This window comes from Oryctolagus cuniculus, chromosome 7, assembly GCF_964237555.1.
Source record: "Oryctolagus cuniculus chromosome 7, mOryCun1.1, whole genome shotgun sequence".
In the NCBI taxonomy this organism is placed as follows: Eukaryota; Metazoa; Chordata; class Mammalia; order Lagomorpha; family Leporidae; genus Oryctolagus; species Oryctolagus cuniculus.
The window spans coordinates 131,942,818-131,967,764 of record NC_091438.1 but is presented as its reverse complement, the minus strand read 5'-3'; the positions used below and the strand labels follow the sequence as shown (position 1 = coordinate 131,967,764).

Here is a 24,947-nt window from a genome sequence, read left to right as displayed (position 1 = left end):
GGCCTGTGCGAGGGCCGGAGGAGCTGAGCTCAGGTGGGGAGCTGCACGGAGCTGTCGGGCCTCGCTCCTGACGGGGAGCAGCATGGCCCCTGGTCATAGTGAGTCCTCGGCAGCGCCCAGAGGGGCCGCGGAGCGGCAGTCAGACCCTTGCTGCGCAGGTGCTGCTGTGCCCTGGCCAGCACAGACACAGGGCGCCGGCCCCTGCCCGCACCGCTGTCACAGGTGAAGAAACTGAAGCCAGAGGCACACAGCCCTTTGCCCCAAGCCCTTGGCCTTCAGGATAGGGCTGGGCTGGAACCTGACCGCTGGGCTCCCACCCCACAGCTCTGCAGCAGGAACCCATGCAGGCTGTGGCTTCTGGCCAGCAGAGGGCTGGCGCGGGACACAACCCAGCGGCACCTGACCTGCCGACCAAGTGTACTAGAAATAACCACTCGTGGCCCGGGGGCAAGGAATTTATTAAGAAGCTTTGACAGCCACAAGTTGCAGCAAGTAAACCAGGTCTGGACAGGCCCCGCCCCTGCCCAGCATAGACCCTGGCCTGGGCAAGCCAAACGTCCCAGGGAGGACAGCCCTGTGTAGCTCGGCCCTGGGGTGACACTGGCCATGTTTGTACAGTCCTTTCTGAAAGTGGGGTTCCTTTGGGGCCTGAGAGCAATGTCTCAGCCGCACAGATGGGGGTCTGCTCAGGGTCAGAGCCACGTGGGGACCAGCCTGTGCGCAGTGTGCTTCCCCGTCAGGAGGACTTAGGCCCAAATAGGAGCTCCCGGCTCTCCCTGCCCAGAGGGCAGCACCTGCCTGCTGCCTGGGGCCTCACAGGACACAGCAGGTGCAGGAGACGGGCCAGTGCCGCCGCCGCTGCTGTAGCTGCTCCTTCTCCACCGTCAGCACCTTGACTTTCTCCTCCAGTCTGCTCAGCTCCACCATCCACTTCTGGGGGGACAGCGCGGGAGCTGATGGCCAGGCCGCCATGCTCTTGGGCCTGTCCGCCTCTCACCTAGGGTTGAACCTGAGCCTGGGAGGCCTTGGCTTTGGGGGAGCCAGGCCCCTTGGCCATGCTGCCTATTGGCTAAGTCAGCGCTGGGGTCCTGAGGGAAGCCAGCAGCAAGCCACCCTCTGGGACCTCCCCAGGTGCCACCCGGCCACGCCCGTTCCCCTCCACCAGCCCCGCCCCACTCTTAACTCTTGAAAAGGCTTTTCCTTGGGACCATGGCCCATGCTCCTCTGCACCCTCTTGTGAGCGTCTCCCCTACAACATGGTACAGGGGCCCCTTAGTTCACTCTCCCCATCCACACAGCAATCGAGTGCCTCCACCGCTCTGACTGCAGGGGGTGGGGGTGGAGGTCTCGGGCGCTGCGGGAAGTGGGGTGTAGGTGTTTAAAAGGAGGATGCCTTGGGTCTGCCCTTTCCCCCCAGCCACAGAACGAACTGCGGTTATGTGAATGCAACCCCTCCATTGTGGTGACGCCTGAGAGCTGGCCCAAGGGGTGGTCGAGCGGGCCCGAGATGGGCCTGGGCTCCCCGGCCCCGGCCTCCTCACCTGCCTGCACCACTGCTGGATGGCACTGACAGACAGCGGGCCCTGGATGCTCCCGTCGCGCCGCAGGAACACCTCCCCCTGGTCTGTCTCGTAGAGCTGCGGCTCGCCCTGCACCTTGGGGGCGTGCACGGTCAGGCGTAGCACCTGCGAGGGGCAACAGCAACTGGGCCGCACCGCACCTGACCGTGGACCGCTGCCCAGCCACACCCAGGTCGCTCCTGCCTGCTCCCCGCCCTGGGGCTCACCTTGAGGGGGGTGTTGCTCGGGGCAGTGCTGACGACGGGGATGAAGGTGAGGGTGTAGGCGTCAGGGAAGACCTGGGGCTTGAAGCCCTGCAGGATGGAGTCCACGAGCAGGCGCGCGCGGTCCTCGTCGCGGTGGCTGCATCGGATGCCCTGCACGCGGCCGCTGTCCTCCACGCCCACCAGCAGGCTGCCACCCTCGCTGTTGAGGAAGGCGCACGTGTAGCGCCGCACGTGGTGTTTGAAGGCCAGGCTCAGGTACTCGCCGCTGCCCCGCTTGAACTCCACGTTGCGCGTCTCGCTGCCCAGGAAGGCGCCCTGGAAGAGCCGCTCCTGGCCCAGGATCTCCTGGTGCGCAATGGCGCTGTCGGAGCGCACGCCGCTGGGCCGGGCCTGGGGGCTCCACTGCGGCCGGGTCCAGGGCCCGTTGGGAGAGAGGCCTGGGGGCCGCGCGGGCTTCAGGAAACCGGAGCCTGGGCTGGGGCCAGGGCTGGGGCCTGGGCTGGGGCCGCTGTCCTCCTCCTGCAGGTGGGTGAGGTCAGGATGGATGGGCTGAGGCCAACGCGGAGCTCCCTGCCACCTCAAGGGACTGCCAGAACCCCAGCCCGCACCTGCCTGGGTCTGGCCTCCACGGGCATCCCGTACCCCTCCTGGGCTGCGGGGCCCAGTTCCACCCTCACTGTTGAGGGAGGCGTGTGGGTGAACCAGGTTCAGGGGCTCACTGCTGCCCCGCTTGAACTCCAAGCCACCCAACCTCGCGCAGCCAGCGAGGGCCAACCCTGCTGGGTCAAGGGCTCAAGCCACCTGCTCCTTTGCCCGCTGCGCTGGGCTCTCTTCCTAGGTGGGCAAGGAGAGAGAGTTCCCCTTCTCAGGGCTGGAAGCTGGGACACCTGGGGCTGACCTCGCCCATGTGGGTTGCAGATGGGCTTCTGATGCCTGGAACCGCACTGTTCCCACACTCCAGTGACAGCTGCAGGTCCCGGAACTGAGAGGCTCTGAGACCCTGCCACTCCCTGTTCCCCTGAAACCTTTGCTGACCGCAGTGGACAAGCCCGTTCCATACTCTGCCCCTCCTGAGGCCCTTCCCACAGTTCATGCTCTGAGGGCTCTCAAAACTTCCATGTTGGGGCTGGTGCTGTGGTGCAGTAGGTTAAGCCTCTGCCTGTGGCACCGGCATCCCATATGGGTGCTGGTTCAAGTCCTGGCTGCTCCTCTTCTGATCCAGCTCTCTGCTATGGCCTGGGAAAGCAGTGGAGGATGGGCCTAGTGCTTGGGCCCTTGCAACCACCTGGGAGACCCGGAAGAAGCTCCTGGCTTCAGATCAGCCCAGCTCTGGCCGTTGTGGCCATTTAGGAAGTGAACCAGCAGAGGGAAGACCTCCTTCTCCCTCTCTGGAACTCTGCCTCTCAAACAAATAAATAAACCTAAAAAAAAAAAAAAAAATCTGTGTCCTGGCCACTTCTCTGGTGTGGGCCTCACCCGGTCTCCAGGTGCTCCTCTTTCCAGCGCCCCCTCCTCACTGGCCCTAAATGCAAGTTGGACTGCTGCTCCACCGTCACACCTTTTTTCTGACTGCTGCCTTGCAGGGCTGGGAGCGCAGCCTGGACTGGGGCAGGAGTGAGAGGCACGTTCCTATGGGCCCTGCGGCTCCCCAGTCCTAGCAACCTGGTAAAACTGTCATACAAACATGAACTCGGCGCACGTATGTTGAAGAGTCAAGTCAGCGAGCTGTTTAGTTCTGCAACAGTTTTAAACACCATGGTGCTCACCCTAAAGAGAAACCCGGGTCTCCCGAGGTGATCTGCCAGTGACCTCCCACCCTGGTTAGAGCCAGCCCTTGACCCTGGCTGCGCCTTCGTCTACAGCCCACAGGGGCCTGGGCCTGGCCCCCTGGCCCAGCTTCCTTCCTTGGGGGCCCCTGCGGCCGTGGCCCGGGCACCAGGGACGTGCCAGTGTCCTGCACGCACTGCGCTGACACCTCCCTTTGCACACACAATGCACTCCCTTCTGCACGCACAATGCACCGACACCCCTCTTTGCACGTGTTCCCTGCTCAAAGTGTCCTTCCCTCATGTGCCCATCCAGCTCTCTAAGTCCCAGCCCGGATCCCACTTCCCTGGCAACTCTGTCCTGACATGGCAGCAAGCACAGCGCCTCGCCTCGCAGCCACCATGGTGACCTGCGGCTGTGCCTCACTCCTGGCACTGAGAGGGCACTGGTGTTTGCCGACTGAACAGCTGAGACAGGCCAAGGAGAAAGGTCTGGGCCCTTGTGGGCCTGAGGGCCCCGGGGCCCCGAGGCTGGAAGGCCGGAGGCCTGTTGAGGAGCCGCACACAGCAGCTGGGTGGGAGGCGCGGTGCGGGGCAGCGTCCCCCTGCGGGGAGGTGGGTGGACCTGTCCCAGGCCCTCAGAGGCCACCCACAGGCAGGCCTCTCTGGGGGTGGAGCCCCAGGAGCGGGCTGGGGCAAAGACACTCACCTCTCTGCGGCTCAGCAGGGGGCCCCGGCCCTCAGCCAGCACCAGCTCCTTCCCACGCGCCGCCACCTCCTTGACAATCAGGTGCTCCTCCAAGGCCATCTGCAGGCGCCAGGGCAGCGAGCCCAGGGCGGCCTTGGGAGTGGCCACGTGCACCAGTGCGTAGGCCTTCCCGGGCCGCCGCACCACCTCGATGTCCTCCCGGGCCACTGGCAGCTGCAGCCGCTCCAGGGTGTCCCGCAGCAGGCAGGCGAGCACAGGCACGGAGAACTGGGGGTTCAGGTGGCCCACGTAGAGGGTGTGCGTGCTGGGCTCTGCCTCCAGGCCTGAGTCCTTGGGTGGGGTCTCTTCTTGGGGCAGTGCTGGTAGGGGCTGCTCACCCAGGGGCTCCATGGGGGTCTCCCACGTCTGCGTGTACACTGATCTCCTGGGGGTCGTGGAGGGTTATCCCTCCGGAAGGCTCACTGCGGGCTGCTCCGCCCAGGACCTCCTGGGGGCACTCAGCGGGCACCAAGGCTCCTGGGAGGCTCCCAGCTTGGCAGAGGCTGGGTGGGGCCACAGAGAGAGAAGGAGGGCCTGACAGCTGCTCTTGGCCTCGGATGGAAGACAGGCAGGACAGAGCTGGCGCCCTGTGGGGAGACTCAGGAGGGACAGAAGGGCCCAGAAGCCAGGTCTCAGAGGCCCTGCCGGGTCCTGTCACTGGTCCCAGGGCTCCTGCCTTCTTTTCCTGCTCCGCAGGCTCGGGGGTTTCCTGCCTGCCGGCAGAGGACTTCTGCCTCCAGACACCTGAGAAACCTTTCACAGAGGGGCTTCGGGAGAAGACAGCTTAATGTGAGACCCTGCAGCCCGGCCAGAGGCCCCATGGCTGCTTCTCCCTGCCAGCTTTAAACCCTGCTGCTCAGGGCTGCCAGCCTAGACCAGGCCCTCTTTTGGGTCCAGAGAGAAGGGGCTCTTGGGCCTCTGCGCTCCCCCACTCCAGGCCAGGAGCCTCACTCCTCAGCCGCCTGTGTCCGTACCCACAGCAGGCCCCCATTCACCCGCACACACACACCCTCCGCTCTGTGTGGTGGCTGCCACCAGCCTGCATCTTTTCAGACTGGATCCTCAGGGCCACCGTGGCCAGGGTGGGGGCATTCAGGGCAACCAGAAACCAGAGGAGAGAGGAGGCCCAAGAGCTTCATGTCTTGCTGGCTCCTGGGGGAGGAGACGGGGGCATGGGAGGTGCCAGCCCTGAGCTCCCGTAGCCTCCATGGGGGCACTTAGGGGTTTGGCACTTGAACAATGAGACCCAGGTTGTAGGAAGTGGGCGGGGCCTGCACACCCACCTCTGTGATCTCAGGAGGGACAACAATGCTTTCTCCCGCAGCCTCTGGCAGGCCTGGTTGGGGAAGTCAAACAGGAAGAGGGTTCCTGTGCTCCCTGTGGACTTCCCCCTCAACACACACACACCGGGAGTAGACAGAGTTGCCTGCTCCCCACACGCTGGCCATGGAACTCCGTCTGGGCGGCTTCCAGAAGATGTACTTGTGCCCTGGTAAAGCCTCTGCAGGACCAGTGCCCAGGCAGGGCAGCAGCTGCCACCTCTGCGGGCCCTGCTGCCTAAAGCCTCCCCTCCTCCTTGGGTCACCCAGGCCCGGGCTCCGCTGAGTGCTGACTTCATTCCAGATGGATCAAGATGCAGAGCGTGGGCTCCAGGACTCCCCTGCCACCAGGCCCTTCTCTATGGACGAGGTTAGAGGAGCATGAGTAAAACGTTAACAAATCCTCTCTCTGCCCACTGAACTTGACATTTGATGACTTTCCTAGTTCTGTTCCCCTGGAAACCAGATAAAAGTGGAATGTCAACTGTGTCAAGGCGCCATCACTTAGGGTAAAAATGCCCACTGACTGTACATGTGCATGTACCCCTGGGAGCTCCAGGGGTGAACGGTAAATGCTGCCTCAAAAGCCGCAGCTCTGGGCTTCCTGAGTGCAACCGCTCAAACCGGCCAGAGGGCCCGCAAGTCCCCTCACCCCAACCTCTCACAGCCAAAAGAGCCCAAAGGAGGGAAAGGACCTAGGCGAAGCTTCATAGGGAATGTGTGAGTGACTGGAACCTTGGCCTTGGAGTCAGGTTACTAGGTTTCAAAACCCTACCTTGCCACTTCCTGCCCCCACTATGAAGACCGAGTGAAAGGAATCTAATTCACGTAGAGCAGTTTGTGTGGCACGTAGTAGGGACAACAAACAGGCTGGTTATCATCGGCTTAGACGCGATGGCGGAGCTGCTGCCCCTCTTGTGAACCCTGTACCACCTGACACCCAGGCATCGCGCCCAGCCCCCAGTCAGTGCGCAGGGCACAGTGCAGGCCTGAGCTGGGGCGGGCCTGCATTTCCCCTCGGCCCAGGAGGAGAAGGACAAACCTAGGCATTGAGGCGCAGCCTTTGAATTGCTGACCTTGGCTCCTTCCCGCCCTGGCTTTGTGTGGCTGCTGCACTCACCGCTGTCCCCCTGCACCAGAGGTCACATCCACACCCTGTCTTTCAGGGCGGCGTGCGTGTGTGTGTGCCTGTCTCTGCCCTCCAAGATGCTCGGGCCCCCGTGGGCATTTGGAAGGCAGCCTGTTCTGTAGGGACTGTGAGTCTCAGAGAGCTCTTAGGGGTCACTGTGTCCAAGCTCCTCATGTAAAGAAGAGAAAACTGAGGCCAAGAGAAGGGGAGTGAGCTGCCCAGTGAATGCACAGGGATTTGGCTGTCAGCCGATGAAGACACTGGCATCTATGTTGGTTTTTATTTATAAACAAACCGACATAAAATCAGTCCAGATGGCTGTGGGAGCAGCCGCGCTGCTGACTGGTTCACAAGAAAGCACAAGGGTGGTGGAGTGGATGGCACCGACTCAGCCTGGGCACCCTTCCCTCCCATCTACCACAGGACCTCCTTGGCCTAAGATCATCAGGCCCAGTCTTCTGTGGCAGCAGTTCTGGCCAGGGCACAGAGCTGTGGTAGAGACCGTACGAAGCAAGGGGCTTCCATGCCCACAGATGAGGCTTGGGGCTGCAAAGGGGCCACTGGGGAGAGAGAAGGGCAGGTGACAGGGACCCTCTCCTCCCCTTGCTGACCGGCGTGGTCAGGGCTTACAGGGTTATCCATTCCAGAGAGAAAGTGCCCTCAGGAGTGCCCTCTGCAAGGCCCATGCCTATCTGGAGAGGGCTCTGGGACCAGAGCAGAGCAGTCTCCCTCTTCCCGAAACCCAGGGTCTGGTGCAGGAGGAGTATTAACTAGAGGGTTTGGCCAAGGGCCAGAAACAATAAATTAGCAATACGACTTTTTAAGGTGGAGGTTCGCACCATGAGTTCAGAGTTGGGAGTCTGGTGAGAAGGCAGGAGCTGTGGGGCAACAGTGTGCCACACCACGCCTAGGAGGTGGTCAGGGCATGGGCACAGGTGTCATTCCAGGGCCTGTCTTCCAAAGCCCCAGGGCTGGCCTCTTCCTCCCACACTTGGAAGTGTTCAGTCAAAACTCCGGATGAGGCCAGCCCGGCCTGAGAAATAAATAGAGACCAGAGAGACTCAGCAGGGCTGAGGAGAGTGGCCCCAGCCTGGGCCCCACGCTCTCCCCTCCTCGCCCTTCACAGAAGGACGCCCAGTGGCAGGAGGGCCGGCAGTGGTAGCGTCACGGCCTCTGGTGTGCTGAGGCCTGGGGCGGCTGCCGGCCCTTCCTCCAGGGAGACTTGATCTCAGCTGCCCCGCTCAGAACTTGCCCTGCTTCAGCCGGTCAATGTGGTAGGAGAGCTTGAGCGCAGGCCCCAGTTTCAGACCCATGTACTTCATCATCACGTCACTGCGCAGCAGGAGCAGGGCCTTGCCATCGATCTCCTGGGGGAAGAGGGGGCAGCGCCATCAGAGGCCGGGCCATCCGACCACCCGATGCTGATTAAAGGACACTCAAGAAGTGCCAACCACATGGGGTCCAGACGACCTGCTGTGACACGAAAGCCTGTCTGTTCTTCCCTCTATCCAAGCGTCTCCTACAGAACGCACCAGGTTAGGCTCTTCACGTGTTTGCGCCATTCTCCTTCAGTTCCCTGCCTTCCCAACCTCAGAGACCTGGTTCAACTCCACCTCTTCTCGGAAGCCTCCCCAGCTGGCGGACCCTCAACTGTTCCTCTGTGAGTCATGGTCTCTCCTGAGCAGCAGGGACCCCTCTGTGAGCTGGCACAAAAGAGCCACTCACTGAGCAGTTGTGAGGCCTACGGCCCAAGAGTTCCTCCAAACATGGCTGCTGTGGAAGATGTACACGATCCGTGAAACCATCAGAGACATGAGGGCATCACGTCAGTAGGGCAGAACAGCACCGGGCTACGAGGAAGTGAGCTGGAACCCCGTATCAAGAATGTGGTCACAAGAGGACCAGGGACAATACCTGGCTGTGGAGCCAAGTGGCCACTTGCAAAGACACCAGAGGCTCACAGAGGGGCAGGTAGGTGATGGGGTACTGACGAGGCTGCAGAATTAAGGCCCACATTGTGAGAGACTCTGAGCTGAGCTGAGGCCCCTGTCTCACGTCAAGGCAGGCAGGTGAGACAGCAAGTGCTCCTTGGAACATTCAGTAGATTCCTATCCCTAGAACTGAGCCCTCAGGCCTTAAACACCATAGCAAATCACTGAAGCCAATTCTATACCAGAAAAGTGAGTCGAATACAGTGCCCAGTGGTCTGTCCAAGACCCAAGAGTCTAAGTTTTATGGTGTCTCCTATGTTAAGTTCCAAAGGACCTGGATCCACTATACAGCCTGCATCCTTTAAGAAACTACAAGCTGTAGAAGCAAAACTCCCAGTGAACATCGAGAGGTCAGACAGAGACACCTACATGTTTGCGAAAGAGGTCAGCGTGGGGTCCAAGCTGAGGGTCAGCTTCCCGGACAAACTGCATCACGTCCTCCACTGTCCATGAGGAGGGGTCCCGGCCACTGGGTCGAGCAGCATCCCGGCTTTCCAGGTATCGGTCCGACCCTGCGGGACAGGAGGGTGCCTACTGTGACGGGTGGGGACTGGTTCGTAACCCCCTACCGTGCTCTTGGCACATCTCAGTGGTCTCCCAGGTGACGCATATGACAGTGGCAGGGCCTAGCAGGGGAACTGGAGCAGCCTAGGTTTTCCACAATGGGCAAGTCCAATCTTCGTTTTCCAAAGGTAGATCTAATTTTTGGAAATGGTCCTAAGGAATTTTGCACCGAGGCTGTGATGCAGCCTGGACCTGAGATGCAGGCGGACACTGAGGTGGACTATTTGGGTTCAGTGGGGGCTGGTGATGAGGCTGCCCTTGCCTTGGCTCTGGGGACCATTTGTAGAGATCCTGGTAGATGGGCAAGATTAGAACCAAATTCTTTGGAACTGGGGAAGAAAGAAGAAGTGGTAGGTAGTGCCCTGGTCCTCTTCCGTGGCCTGGAGAACAGGTGACAGCACTACCACCTGATGCACTAAGGCAGAGGACAAGTTTTTGCCTTGGTTGCCAGGAATCTCAATGCTAACTTATTGCTCAGATTTTTATCTCACTTGGGGCTCAAACAAAGCTCTTCCCATTTCCCCTCTGGGGTCTGGGATCTCGATTTTGACCATCACCTGGTTATTCTGACCTCTTGCATGCTGTAATCCCCCTGCCTGGAATGTGCCTCACTCTGTCCCTCCACTTTTTCCTTTTCTTCTGGCAAACTCAAACCTCACTAAGCCAGTCCTGACTTCAAGGACAAGCTCTTTTATGAGAAGTTTTCGGTCTAATATTGATCTCACAAGGCACTGGGTGTTATCTCTTGGTTCCAGTTCATTCTGCAGTTTCCCGATTGTAACATTCTAGTAATCTATCCTCCATAAAGCAGCCAAAGGAACCTTTACAAACCAGATTGAATCAGGTCAATCCTCACTGAAAACCTCAATGTGAGGCCTTCCACTGCATGTGAAATGGAACCTGAGCTCCTTCTCATGGCCTCCTCGGCACCCCCCCCCCTCCCGGCCCCTCCTACCCTGGGCTTCATTTCGCGTTCCACTCACCTGTTTCCCTGTAGCCCACCCTCCTCTCACCTGCACTTCAGCACTCTAGACTTCTCTCCGATTCTCGAATAAGCCAAACTTTTACTCTTTGGCTTATCTGGAATGTTCTTTTTCCAGGTTTTTTCATGACTAATTTGTTTTCAACTTCTGGGACTGATCTCAAATACTGATTCCTCAAGGAAGCCTTCACTGATATCCTAGTACAACTAGTCAATTTCCCAACAGTCACTCTCAAACCAGTAACCCCCGGTTTTATCCCCTACACATGTATCTACCTAGAGTAGTTTTATGCATTCTATTTATTGTATGTTTATCGCCTATCCTCCTCACAGAATATAAGCTGTATTGCTCTCTGCTATGTCTCCAACACACAGAAGAGAGTCCAGTCTGCTACAGCAGATTTTCAAACACATCTGTTAAATCACTGAGCAGTCACACCTGACAGTTCCTTGTGTATTTCTCTCCTACCAGACTGTGTCTACTGAGGCAGGGCCTTGCTTTGCTCACGTCTATGTCCTCAGGACTCAGAGACGTCTGGCACAGCCACCAAGTGGCAGAGCTAACGCACATCCGTGAAGGCAGAGAGACCTAATCTTTAACGATCCTCCAATTTCCCTCATTCGGAGTCCCAGGTCTATGAGGCAAAGCATACTTTGCCTGGCAATTCTAGAAAACTGTCTTTTAGGCTTGTAGTTGGCCACTGACCAGACCAGGGTGACGTATGCTAGAACAAGCAGGATTCATTAGAGCCACAGAAACCTCAATAGCTTTTTAGAGGTGTCAGGAGACAGGGAGTTGGAAGGACTCTGTGAGCCAACCACTTCTGCCCTAAAAGCACACTGAAATGCTGAGACAGAGACCAACCACAGGGACACCAGAGAGCACAGAGAGGATTCTGGCAGACAGCATATGCATGAATGAGTCCTTCTTGCACCTTCTTAGGCAACTGCTCTGATCAGGGACTTGGATTCATATAAATATGTACACATTCATACTCATATAGAGAATAGTTTAAATAGGTAAATATACACATAGGTACTTCAAAAAGTTTGGGAAAAATGAGATTAAAATGAATGTCTGCTAGCCAGCGTTGTGGTATAGTGGGTAAAGCCACCACTTGTGGCACAGGCATCCCATATGGGCAGGGGTTTGAATTTTGGATACTCTACTTCCACTGTAGCTCCCTACTAATGTGCAAGCAGCAAAGGACAGCCCAAGTCCTTGGGCCCCTGCACCCATGTGGGAGACCTGGAAGAGGCTCCTGGCTCCGGCTTCGGACTGGCCCCTTCTGGCTGCTGCATTCATCTAGGGAGTAAACCAGGGGACTGAAGATCTCTCTGTCTCTCCCTCTCTCTCTCTCACTTTGCCTTTCAAATAAATAAATAAATCTTAAAAAAAGAATTAGCTTATTAAAAAAAGAAATATTTATTTTGGCTTAAATATACTGAAATCCATGCACATGAGACTTTAAAAAGCTCATGGAGGGGCTGGAGCTGTGGCCCAGCAGCTTAAACCTCAAGGCCTGCAGTGCTGGCATCCCATATAGGCACCAGTTCAAGTCCTGGCTACTCTACTTCCAATCCAGCTCCCTGCTATTGTGCTTGGGAAAGCAGCAGAAGATGCCCCAAGTCCTTGGGCCCTTGCACCCATATGGGAGACCTGGAGGAAGCTCTCGGCTCCTGGCTTTAGCCTGGTCCAGCCCCGGCCATTGCAGCCATTTGGCGAGTGAACCAGTGGATGGAAGATTTCTCTAACTTTCTCCCTCTCTGTAACTCTACCTTTCAAAATAAATAAATAAATCTTTAAAAACAAGTTCATGGAAAATGCATATCATTGAAAACTACGCATGAATTTCAATTTTTTTTGCACCCACACATCTTTTAATTCCACTTTCCATGAACTTCTTAAAATATCCTTATCTACATACTCTATTGGCTGAGTGTTTGTGTCACTGTAAAATTCACACATTGAAATCAACCTCTATTGTAATGACATTAAGAGGTTGGAGCTTTGGCAGACCCTTCATAAACACGATGAGTATGTGTACAACAGGCCTGCGTGAGGTCTCTCGTCTCTCTGGCCACATGAGGCTACAGGGAGGAGACAGCGTAAGTAGGCAAACAGCCCTCACCAGACACCAAATTGGGTGGCACCTGCATCTTGGACTTCCCAGTCTCCAGAACTGTGAGAAATGAATGTCTATGTCCCAGCCACTCAAAGGGACTAAGACACGCCACATTTCTAATGCTCTTAAGTGTCTGTGTGTGTGTCTGTCAGCCTCCTCCTGTGAGAATATAAATTCCATGAGTTCAGGTGGTGGAAGTTGTTAATTTTTACGGTGGTAGGAGAGACATCTCCGAAATGATGAATCTGAGCTAACACCTTGAAGCAGACGTTGGAGATTTAACAGGAAGGTCAGTGTGTTAGAGTGCAACGAGAAAGTGCTGAGAAATAACATCCAGGAGGCGTGGATACGTGTGCTGAGGGCAAGGAGGGACATGGTAGTACAGAAAACAGACCGTGTACGCCACTGAAACCACTGGTTCTCTGATTGAAACAGACACAAGGATCATTCTCACAGTCTGTACCAACAAGAAATTTCAGCAGGGCAAGGAGAGAAGCAAGGCAGAGCAGTTGAAAAAAGAAGCTGTATCAGTAATTCATGCAAGAGACCAATGTGGCATGCACGGGGTGGTAGAGGTGAGAAGTGGTCTGATATATGAATGGGATTCTATAAAGAACCCCACCAATGTCAACTCCTTTGACCTTAAAACAGCCTTTGAAGGAGGTATTATCACTGTCTTTAGAGAGGAGGGAACCAAGGCCCATAGGGAGTAAGTGACTTGCCTGAGACCACACAGCTAGGGAGGAGACGAGTTAACACTCTCTCTGCCCCATTCCTGTCCCAGGGTTGCCCATCCCAGTGTCCCCAGCTGGCAGCGGCTCTTCCAGCAAGGACAGCTGGCTCAGACTGAGAATGACTATGGCAAGTGACGTACATCTGCAGAGACCGGACTAACAAACCCATGCCTAATCATCCTGGATTAATGAAACACAACAGGAGATGGGCTTGGCTTGTGGTAGAATCCTCTCGTAGCCTTTTGGAATCGTCAAAAGCCGATTTGGACCACGACATGCCGGACCCAGGAGCCCCAGAGGAAGGGCGGAGAGGCATAGGGGACAGCAGTGCCATTGGAGGCCAGTGCTATGGGGGCAGCCTCTCCTGAAGCATTCCCAGCAGAAACAGGGTCTGGGGAAGATCACAATCACAGTAACTTCCCTCATACCTGGGGAATGATTTAACTTCCAAAATGGTTCCATATCCCTTCTTTCATTTGATCGTTTTAACACTCCTGTGGAAAGACCAGGTTGGTATTAGCATTTCCATTTTGCCCATCAGGAACATCTGCATGTGAGGAAGACCTGGGGGTGAGATGACTTACCCATACTTCAAGGCAGGGGCTGAGGCTAGAATCAGCTCTCCCCTCTGCCTCTACTTGAGAGTTTTGTACTCCATTTTGCGGCCTTCCTGGGGTTAGGGCAGGGTAGGGGCACCACAAGCTTCAGTCTTCATGAAAGCGCTCGCTCCTCTTTTCATTGCAAGCCTTGCTAATGGAGTCCTCTTATTCTTTCATATCCCCACATCCCTGGGCTAGGGAGGACAAACTGGGAGTATGGAAGCAGCATTCCCCTAATGCCCCCCTGCTGCTTCTAGACGATTCTCTCATGAAAGCCCATATTTTTCAGAGGCCAAACAGGTACCCAACCATCTGTTCTTCCTAGTCATTGCTGTCTAGAGATCCTGAGGTTTCTATCCCTGGTTAACAGAAGACTTTTTGGTACTCAGCTCATTATCTTCTGCTCTAGCCTAATTCCTGCCATAACCTTTGGAGGCAATCCGTTGAACTACCACCTCCACTTGACCTCATTTATCTACTGCCAAGGCCACTGTCTGTTGGGTCCTGTTACCACTAGGAATAAATCCACTTCAGAGTTAAAATATTCTAATCTCTGACCCCAACACCCCATCTTTCCAATTCTCTTGGGACTCACGTTCACTACACCCATGACATCACTGCGTTCTGCAGCTATCAGACTTGCCATCTCCCCGACCCTGCTTCTCTTCCTGTCCTCCAGCTCTAGAGGTTGGTGACTTAAATTACCTTCCCACAGCTCCACTGGTGTATTTGCATACTCTCTCACTTCCTTCCTCACTTGCCTTTCTAACTTAGCAAAAAACCTTAGTTCTCAAACTGTCTTTTCTCATCCCATATCTAGGTTACTAAGAACCACAGAAGAAAATCATAGCTTTTGTAAGTTGGCAAACTTATCTTTTAGCTGGATTCCTAATGTTTCCCATAAACTATTCCCTTCCCACTGATCCATCTTCTCCACCTTCTTTATGCCTAGTCCAATATTTCAGCACTCCTAAATTCTCTGCCATTCAGCCCTCTCTACCCACCAGTGGAGTCGACCAATCTTCCCTACCTGCTCAGAAAAGGCGTGCCTCCTCTGGCTTCACACTGATCCATTTATTTAGGACCTCCATCCCTATTCCTTCCTACCAACCTCAACCGAGGCCTTATTTTCTCCCCTTCATATATCCTTAATGTTTTCTTCTTGGAAGGCTCATGTTGTCTGCTGAAAAACAAGCCCAAGTGTTCCTGCTAAAAGATCTTCTTTGACTTACTACCATTTATTCCCCTCAAATACCCCCTAGTACCTTCACCCTCTGCAATCTGCTCTCACCGCTCCTGAAGTCACTGTTCCTAAAATCACCACTAAGAACCACATGCAACAGATATTTTTCACTCCCTATTTTCCCGAAACTTTGTTGTGCTGTGCTGGCCACCATAATATCAAATTCTTCGGTGTCCCCTCTCTTTGAGTGTTCCTTTTTCTCTTTGGTAGGCAGGTCTTCCCGTTCCCACTTCTGGAACTCAGGACTTTGGTCCTGAGAATTCCACATCTGGTCAACTTTTTGTTTCACTGTATGCAAACTTCTGGAAGATGGGTTTCACTCACCTTATCGTTTCAATTACTATCTATATTCTACTATAGTTAACTTTGGTTTAGTATTCCTTCCTAAGAATTAGACCTGCCTAACTGTTGCCTGCTGGTTTGAGATGACCTAGTAGCTCCTTCCTTTTCCTTCTCTTCTATGCTTCGTTCCCTCTCTCAGTGACTGGCACCACCATCTGTTCAGCTACCACGTCTAGAAACGTCAAGAGACATTCCCCATTCCCTTCTTCCTCAGCATCCTCAACTAACCAAATTTACTTTGTGAAGTTTTCAAATACCTTCTTTAGTCTTCAGACTGTCAATGCCCTAGTCCAGGCCTTTTGACTACTGGTCAGACTACTGGTCTGGCCTACTCTAGTGACCTCCTAACTGGTCTCTCTATTCTTATTCCTCCCAAAATTCATGCTGAACATAGTGTTCAACGGTCTAGTCCAAACACAAGCTGATGATGTTCCACCTCTAATGAAAAGCCTTCAGTAGCTTCACATGGCTTGTAAGATCAACTTCAAACTCTTCAGCACGGCATTCAAGGTCTTCTGTAAGTCCTGACCAGCCCCAGCTTTTCTTTATGCAGTTCCAGTGTTGTGTTTTACGTTTTAGAAATACCAAACTGCATGCAATTCCTTGTACCATCTGTATTACAAGCATACTTCAGAAAGTTTGTGGAAAATGGAACTAAAGATGAGTTTATTCTGGTGTAAAAAAAGTTGAAATCCATGCATTCCAGGGGTCTTCAAAAAGTAAATAAAAGTACATATTATAAAAAAAAACGATGCATGGTTTTCAAAATATCCTTGCAACACAATAAAATTACCTTTTAACTCCATTTTCCATGAACTTTTTGAAGTGCCCTCATCCATTGTATCCCTTTGCCTTTGCTCATGTTACTCCTTTTTCTGGAAAGTCCTCCTTTTTTCTGGAAACAGCCCTGATATGGTCACCCAAGGAAGCTTCCTTTGAACACCAAGCTTATGGGTAGGTGTCCATTCTTGCCGTTTTCATACTACCTGCAGCGCAACTCTGTTACTGTACTCAAGAAATTGTTTTACAATGTTTAAGTGTTTGTCTTCTCTATAAGACCAAGGACAAACAGTGATTGATTTCTGCCTTTCCATGCTAAATACAGATGGTGTTCACATAAATGGCTAAGGGATCAAGGAATGAGTCCTTCCTTGTCCCTTTTGGCTCTAGGTCTTTGGCTTTTAGTTCCTGCCATTCTCAAGCCAATCTCAGAGCTCCAATTACTTCTCAGGTGCTTGACCAAGCACAACAGTAAGACCAGCCTCCAGTGTCACCCCCAGACAGGAGGCAAAAGTACTTAGCTCTCTCTGGCCTCCCAGAGCTCAGGAAGAAAGGAAAAGAAAGCAAAAGGGGGTCCCAGAACTCTGGCCAGCTTACCCCTGGAGCACAACCTGCGCATGGCTAAGGCAGTGCTGGATGGGAAGCCACAGGAGGGAAGCAAGGGCCGGTACCCAGGAGTTCGTAGAGTTTGGGAGGTGCTGACAAGGCTGGTGGGATTCAGGGCAGAGTCCATTGAGTCTGAGTATGGCTCCAAGGACCGGGCCAGATTGTTTCCCAGGACAAAGGTTTCACCTAGAAAATAATAAAACCAGGGTTAGAGCAGGGACTATTTGTGGAGGGACCACCAGGGTGCTGGCTCCCAGGTACCTGTTTGAGTGGGGCATGCAGCAAGAAAACAAAAGACATGGCTTGTCATCAGGAGGCCTGAGTACTGGTCGTGGGTCTGCTCTCAGGTGGTGACCTCAGTCAAGCTTGATGCCAGTCTCTGCACTTGGGTCTCCTTAGAGACTCTTCCTCTTAGACTAGATGGTCTTACTTATCTGCATGTCTTATGCTTTTTCTGGACAAGGAAAATCTTAAAAAAAAAAAAAAAAGAAAAGAAAGAAAGAAAGGAAGCTATTCTAGGATGGAAGAGACTGCTAGGGCAGGGAACAGGTGCTGAAGAGACACGCTTGCTCAGATGAGGGTGTGTTAGAAGCTGACCATCTGCTTGGCCAGCAGGACAGCTCAGATCTGCTTCTTGGTCCCTGGCTAAAGGCCTGTCTACAAAGGATCTGTTGCTACCTTCCTGCTCTCCTTTTGTATTTTCCCTGTTTGACAAAAGCATTCCAAGGAAGATGGGAGTGTGCAGTGGTAAGAGCTTGGGAGATCAGAATCAAGCTTAGAATTTGGCCCTGCAACTCAGCAGTGTTTCTGTCACAACTTCAGGGTCCTCATCTAAAACACGGCAAGTCCATTTCTTCCAAAGGACCTGTGAACTTACTAAGAGAATGTCTGTGACATGATGAAGGGAATCTCACCCTGATGCTTCTGCATCTAGTCCACAGCACACCAGGCAGCAGTGCCGCATCACTGCGCTCTGGAATCTGAGGCAGACTCCCTCTCAGGATTGGATCTAACCCAAACCAAGTCAGCTCCCCAGACACAGCAATCCTTGCTTGTGGGGGGTGTCTCGGTTAGCGGCCCTTAGCACCATCCTCTGTGGTTTTCCTTAAAGATCAGGTATTTAGATAATGCTTGGGATTCTCTCAGGGCCTCCAATGCACACCAGCCCAAGAACAATGTTTGGCACATGGGATGTCAGTGGCAAGATGGTCTAGGATTTCAAAGCTCCTTCTTAATATTTGTGTGGGCTTCAAGTCATTAATATTTGTCCCAGGGAGGTTAATCATTGAGCCCATTCCTAGGAGTAGTTCTGAAAGGAGAAGTCTCTGAGGCTCCAAAATACCTAAGCCTTACCCCATCCCCTTTCCATAGCTGAAATTTTGGGTTTTTGTTTTCTAGGCAAGATGACAGTAGCAGTGTCCCCCTTTGAGACATGACTAGGAACTCAACCCCCAAAGCAGGAAACCTTGGCTCAGTACTTGGGCTCTTGTCTTTCACGAGCTATGTGATCTTTGAAATACCAGTGATTCTCTGAACACCAGTTTCCTCATCTGTAAAATAAGGAAAAATTATCCCCTGCCAGGCTAGGAACACCAAATGAGAAAATTGAATAGATGGGCTTTATGAATATGCAGAACTATTATTTTGTTTTTTTATTCAGAGTTAGAATGGCAAACCTAACCTCTCTGTGACAGTTCAAGAAAAAGATTTAATCTGAGTTTTGTAGTGCGGTACTCTCCCTTTGCTAGCCCTTGTTTTACTCAGCTAAGATGGGTATAGTCCTGCCTGCCTCACGTGAAGAACAATTCTGATGACAAAGCCAGGGGCTCAGCAGATGCTGGTGAAAACCACTGTGTATCTCCTCTTTTCAGCAATTTTAAGAACGCTGAGATCTGGATCCTGAGTTGTGGGGTGTGAACATTGGGACTGAGGACACCTGAAGTAGACCAGGTCACTAGATCACTAATCTTATCCTAATGAGATATACTGGACAAAATGAGGCATCATGCCTGATGCTTTGGGAAATCCTTATCTTATCTGATCAAATGGTGCCCTGAGTGAGTCTGGTAGGACAATACACTTTCCATCTTTGACATTCAAGAAGTCAATGTTTACAATCAAGCTTTCCCCTGCATGGGGTAGCAGGGAGCCGGACTGGAAGAAGAGCAGCAAGGACTTCAACCAGTGTCCATGTGGGACAACACAGTCACAGGTGGTGGCTTAACCTGCTATGCCACAATGCCAGCTCCAATGAAAATAAATTTTAAAAAATTAAACATTTTATTATAAAGTTTATTTTAGTGTAAAACTATTTAGTGTAAAACCCATGCATAAATTTTCATAATATGCATTTTCCATGAACATTCCTGGAGATTCCTCATATGTATAGATTTCAAAATTTTTGTACCAAACTAATATCTTTTAATTCAATTTTTTTCACAAATTTTTGAGATACTCTCTTATTCTCTAGTTCTTATATCCTATTTAAGAATTCTTTAAGAAATATCTCTTTATACTAGCAGCTACAGTCATGAACCTGCTGCCTCTTCTTGTGTATCCATTCTTTCAGAATCCGGGGCAGGCCCAACTTTCACTAATGAAATGCAGACGAATGTTCCTGCATGCCAGTAGCTAGGAATATTTAACACCTTGCTTTTGTATTGACTCTACCATACTCAGTCAAGAAAGGCCCCCACACAACATTCTACCTGCAAGTAAGAATGTTACTTTCTATTTTCAGAGGCTCTGATGCTGAAAGAAAGCAATTGAAAGCAGGTTAGGTGAGAAGTTCTCACTATTCATTCTGGTCCCCATGAGGAATATTTAGAATTCAGGTGTCTCTGCCCTGCTTGAAAGTCTCATGAGTGGGGCCGGCACTGTGGCTCACTTGGTTAATCTTCCGCCTGTGCTGCCGGCATCCCATTTGGGTGCCGGGTTCTAGTCCCAGTTGCTCCTCTTCCAGTCCAGCTCTCTGCTGTGGCCCAGGAGGGCAGGGGAGGATGGCCCAAGAACTTGGGTGCCTGCACCCGCGTGGGAGACCAGAAGCACCTGGCTCCTGGCTTCGGATCGGCGTAGCTCCGGCCGTGGCAGCCATTTGGGGGTTGAATAAACGGAGGGAGGACCTTTCTCTCTGTCTCTCTCTCTCTCACTGTCTAACTCTATTTGTCAAATAAAAAAAAAATGAAAGTCACATGAGCAATACTCATTAGGATGTAGATGTATAGATGGGGACAGGAGAGAAGAGGACTAGGCAAGTAGTTGCTTCCCTGAGCACATTCTCAGAAGTGGCACTATTATTGGAAGTAATTCTGTTAAAACTATGATGAAAACATAACATGGCAGGCAGTGTGGGATAAGACTTATGTAGAAGGTCAGAGGGCACACCTTTCTTCCTCCCCATCCTCCTGCACCCTCCCCTTTCCTCCCTGCCCCCAACCTCTCTGCACAGGACACACTCCACAGGACTCTTAAAGGACCTCTCCTCCCTCTTTCTTTTTAAATTTTTTAAAAGATTTACGTATTTACTTGAAAGTCAAAGTTACAGAAAGGCAGAGCGAGAGAGAGAGCGAGAGTGAGAGCAAGAGAGAGAGAGAGAGAGAGAGAGAGAGAGATCTTCCATCTGCTGGTTCACTCCCCAAATGGCCTCAATGGCCGGAACTGAGCCGATCTGAAGCCAGGAGCCAGGAGCTTCTTCCAGGTCTCCCACGCAGGTGCAGGGTCCAAGGACTTGGGCCATCTTCTACTGCTTTCCTAGGCCATAGCAGAGAGCTGTACTGGAAGTGGAGAAACCAGGACTTGAACCGGTGCCCATATGGGATGCCGGTACTACAGGTGGTAGCTTTACCTGCTACATCACAGTGCTGGCCCCCTATCCTCCCTCTTTGAATAACCTACCTTGGTACATTTTGGGCTGAGCTTTCCTTCATTCCCTGTATTTCTGGGTGGTGGGCCCCAGATTAGAGATGCTGAGCTCAGTTTACTCTTTAACCTCTCCGGGAAGTGCTTAGTCATTGATCCGGGACACATGGCATCGCTTTCCCCTTGTGGGTCTGGTATGTTAACTAAGAAAGTTATTTTCCAGCCAAGTCAGAAACAGCAGGAACTTGAACTGACTTGCCAGACTGGCAGTACTGCAAGAGTTAGGGCCATGTGCCAAAGGAAAGAATGGATGGCCAATCACCAGGGAGCAAATTTCTCAATCAGTTGCCTGAGAATAATTCTTTCTGCTGGCAAGAGCCATCTATGTTAGGCTTTTGCCGCCAGATCCACACTGAGAGTTCTGTGACTTCACAGTGTTTCCACACGCAGTTTGGAGCTCGGAAGGCAAATCATGAACCACTTTTTTTTTCAAGGAATAAGGGTCCAGAGGAAAGAAAGGTGATCACAGAGATGGAAGACAAAATCCTGAAGAGAGAGTAAAAGTGAGTGGAGACTGAAAAGTCCTAGATTGGGCCAAGGGCCAAAGTAAGGAACCAAAAACCAAAGTTCCAACAGGAAGCGCTAGGCAGGCGGGTTCAGCCCAGGCAGGTTCAGCTGGGCCCTGGACTTTCACAGCCGCTGCTGCTGCTGCTGCTGCTGCTAGCCTCGCCGCCCGCCCCTCCCCCGCCCCACCCCATCAGCCCAGGCCCCATCCCAACTCCTACCTGGTAGGTACCTGTCGTGGCTATGGCTGTATTCTGTGGCAGTGAGTGACAAATGAGTCTGTGTAAAGGGCTGGTTGCCAAACAGATTGTCACTACGAAGGTTGTGGCAGAGTTTCTCCAGGAAGCGGAGGACGTAGGTGATGCTGTTGACTGCTGGAAGATTGAGAGTATGCTGCTCTCGGTCAAACACGGCTGTGGAGTTAAGTAAACAGGGCCAGGCACGTCAGCCGGCAGTGCAGTGCGGTGTGCAGCGGGGCGGGAGGGGCCCTGCCTACTGCTTGCCTGAGGCTCACCTGGTTACACAAAGGTAATCTGTGCGGCCTTCCTCCCTGCCTCCCCTCACCTCCCTCCCTCCCTCCAGGGCTTTGATTTTTGCCTCCAACTCAAAAGGGCTCGCAATAATGGGAGTGGCCAGGCCAGGCCTATTGCACCCTGGGGCTCTGGAAAGATTTCACTCAACCTGTGAAAACAACTGTGAACATGATTCTATTTGCTCCATCACTTGGCTAGGCCTCCTCCAGGAAATCTGTTCACTTAGGGTGCTATTTTCACAAGCACTGCCTAAGAACTGAGAAGTTGGACAGAGAGGAGACTAGAACCATTGCCAGCAATAGTTTATGTACACAAATTTCAATCTATTTAAGGGTTTGGGAATTTTGGGAACATTTGGAACTGTTTCATGCTTGGCTTGATTTTACTCTCCCTTCCTATTAAAACATCAACATATTTTTTCTTTAAATTTTTATTTGAGGGACAAGCATATGGCACAGTAGTTAAGATCCCACTACGGATGTCTGCATCTCATATCAGAGCACCTGAGTTTGAGTCCTTGCTCGGCTTCAGATTCCAGATTCCTGCCAATGTGTGCCCTAGCAAGGCAGCAGGTGATGGCTCAAGGGAGTTAGGTCCCAGCCACATACAGGGCACACCAGGCTGAGGTACCAGCTCTTGGTTCCCAGTCTCAGCTATTGCAAACATTTATGAAGTGAAAAAGCAGATGAGAGGTATATGTCTGTCTGTCTCTGTCTCTCTGCCTTTCAAATAAACAGAAACATTTTAAAAAATTGACCCATAATATTTGTACATATTTATGAGTTAGAATATGATAGTTTGGTACATGCATACAATTCATAATGGTCAAATCAGGGTAATTTTAAAAAATATTTATTTATCTGAGGGGCAGAGTTACATATAGAGAAAGAGACAGAGAGAGAGAGAGAGAGACAGAGAGAGAGACAGAGAGAGAGACAAAAAAGTCTTCCATTTGCTTGCCCCAATGGCCAGAGCTGGGCCGATCTGGTGCCAAGAACCAGGAGCTTCCTTCGGGTCTCCCACATGGGTACAGGGGCCCAACTACTTGGGCCATCTTCTGCTGCTGTCCCAGGCAGCAGCAGGGAGCTGGATCGGAAATGGAGAGGCCAGGACACGAACTAGCGCTCGTATAGGATGCTGGTGGCCCCAAATCAGTAATTATCAATTCCATCTCCTTATACATTCGCTTTTTTTTTTTTTACTCTTCTAGTTATTTGGAGATGTATCATGAAATTATGTAGATTATAACTACCCTAATGTATCAGCATGATTTTTAAAGGAAGGCCTGCATATTTGCCTCTAAAGACAGCACCATTAAATGGGAGTTTGGGAGCTTGGTTACTCTAGGGAGCCAATTTTGGGGCAGGGGAAGAACCCTAGAGAAGGTACATGTGATAGAGTGAAAGAGGAAGGAACCGAGAGGTCCCCTGCAGACTGCTGCACCGAAGCCAAGCAGAGGACAGATAGGGAGGAAGTGGGCCTCAAGGACACGGGGCCTCATCTCCCAGGCAGTTCCCACTCTTCTGTGGTGATTTCTTCCCTATCGCCCCTCCTCCCCATAGCCAAGCATTCCCTTGTCTTGGCTCTCACATATTTCTCTATTATAACGCTTCTCATGGTTAGCTGTTTCAGACCTGGGCCTATCATCCACCAGAGTACTTCAAAATTTCATGCAAAATGGAGTTAAATTTATTTTGGGGCAAAAAAATTTGAAATCCATGCATATGGGGGGTATTCATGGGAAATTAATATTTTGAAAAAGTTATGCATAGATTTATTTGGGCACCAAAACAAACTTCTCTTTTAATTCCTTTTTCACACACTTTCTGAAGTACTCTCTCCACTCCTGGCCATTGTTTGGCAATAGTCTCTGACATGTGGTAAAGGTTCAAGAAATGTTTGCTAAAAGAATATGGCTTGGTAATTTATAGGGCTTCTCATCTCAGCTGGGTTTCCTGAAGCTGGTTATTGAAACTCGTTAGGAATGGGAGTGGAGAATTATGGGATAGCATTACTGAAAGGCTCTAGGTTGTCTCCGTAGGTTTTGTGGGTAAGAAATAGGGGTGTGGACTTAGGAAAACTGAAACAGAGGCAAAGCTCAGCAGAAAAAATAAATATCTTAAGTGAGAGCATAAACCATGGTGCTATTGAATCAAAATCTCACAGCAGGGAAGGAAGAGGCATGACCCTTCCTACTCTGCCCTACAAGGGATTCCTGCAAGGGATTCAGCTCCCTTATATTGGGCTTGGCAGAGGACTGCGTAGCTAAGGAGTCAAAGGAATGACAAAAGAGTTTAGCAGTTAACAGAAGCCAGGATGGAAAAACTGTCTTTCTGCCGTAACACTGCCCCTCTGGATTATTTCTTCTGGAAAGTCTTAAAGCAATATACTTATTTATTTTCTGTTTGGGAGAAGTTAAGCGGGAAGACAGTAGGAGAGAGAACTCTGTTTTGAGGCTTAAACAGAGTCCGATGTATTCTTCTTGGGTGTTCTTCTTGGCAGAGGACCTTTTGAGGAACAGAATACCTTCATGTTTCCCCAGAGACTACAGGTTTCCTGTAGGAACCACAACACCCTCTCAGAAATCAGGTGAAGAAGGCCTGCCTCTCTGGCTAGCGGCCACACCAGCCTAGGAGTGCTTACCTGAGATAACTTCGCCACCATGGCCTTGTTTGAGGAAGCTGAAGACAGTTTTCTGGTGATGAGCACAGTCAATGCAAGCCTGGACAGCCTGCTGCAGCACCACCGAGGCACGGGCAGGCCCAAAATGGTCAGGGAGCTGCTGGACCTTCTTCTTATCTAAGTGGGGGCCTGTGCTGCCGTTCTTGTTCAAGTAGATACAAACTGCAGAAGACAAAGCGTCAAAGAACCTTGAAGACCTCCAGTGTTCTCTTCCATGGTTTACACCCTGTACCTTGGTCCCCAGCAGGATTTCCAGCAGCTGAGCTGGTGAGACCCGGTGGGACATGCAGGGGCTGGAGCTACCAGAAAAGGCTGTACGCCCTGATGCTGCCAGCCCAAACTGCATGACTGACCAAAGGCACTGGGAATCCAGTCTGCTGGGAGAACAACCCAGACCAAAGGGTAAGGCAGAATTTGCATTTTGTCGTGTGTGCACTGAAAATAAAATTAAACAATTTCCCAGATGTCTGGACTTGAATTTTCTGTGCTTGGTTACTTCGCATGCTCTTCATACTTACCACTTCGTATGTTAACGGATCTATGGAGTCATGGCAATAGCAGTAAAGTGTGTGTATGGGTGTGGGTGTGTGCATGT

General features: G+C 52.0%; 2 protein-coding genes and 1 long non-coding RNA gene across 30 annotated transcripts in view; 1 reads left to right on the top strand and 2 right to left on the bottom strand.

Annotated features, from left to right (window-relative positions):
• Positions 1-441: 441 nt before the first annotated feature.
• Positions 442-6,260, bottom strand: SLFNL1 (schlafen like 1). 6 transcript variants are annotated; one of them, XM_070078678.1, is made up of 5 exons: positions 4,262-6,260; positions 1,787-2,305; positions 1,542-1,655; positions 1,184-1,249; positions 442-933 (listed from the first exon to the last, which is right to left on the bottom strand). In XM_070078678.1, exons 1-5 carry the CDS (start codon positions 4,649-4,651, stop codon positions 814-816), a joined length of 1,209 nt encoding a protein of 402 aa, XP_069934779.1. In that variant the 5' UTR covers positions 4,652-6,260; the 3' UTR covers positions 442-813. The 6 variants fall into 6 exon arrangements, with proteins under 6 accessions (XP_069934779.1, XP_069934778.1, XP_069934777.1 ...); XM_070078677.1 differs by having other exon boundaries at positions 1,542-1,685; positions 4,262-5,540; XM_070078676.1 differs by lacking the exon at positions 1,184-1,249 and having other exon boundaries at positions 442-997; positions 4,262-5,566.
• A 754-nt stretch (positions 6,261-7,014) lies between these two features.
• The window catches only part of SCMH1 (Scm polycomb group protein homolog 1), a 232,472-nt gene continuing 214,539 nt past the window's right edge, over positions 7,015-24,947 (bottom strand). For 21 of the 23 annotated variants that reach the window (XM_051857880.2, XM_070078662.1, XM_070078671.1 and 18 more), the window contains 6 exons: positions 24,314-24,514; positions 21,359-21,550; positions 16,707-16,901; positions 13,574-13,639; positions 9,109-9,251; positions 7,015-8,115 (listed from right to left, as the gene is read on the bottom strand). In XM_051857880.2, coding sequence (XP_051713840.1) covers positions 7,990-8,115; positions 9,109-9,251; positions 13,574-13,639; positions 16,707-16,901; positions 21,359-21,550; positions 24,314-24,514 — 923 coding nt within the window. In that variant the 3' untranslated portion in view covers positions 7,015-7,989. The remainder of the gene's footprint in view (positions 8,116-9,108; positions 9,252-13,573; positions 13,640-16,706; positions 16,902-21,358; positions 21,551-24,313; positions 24,515-24,947) is intronic. The other 2 variants (XM_070078670.1, XM_008265475.4) reach the window with 1 other exon arrangement.
• On the top strand, positions 8,115-24,812 carry LOC138850669 (uncharacterized). The gene is made up of 3 exons (XR_011390758.1): positions 8,115-8,719; positions 9,003-21,136; positions 24,173-24,812. It is a non-coding gene; the product is annotated as an uncharacterized lncRNA (long non-coding RNA).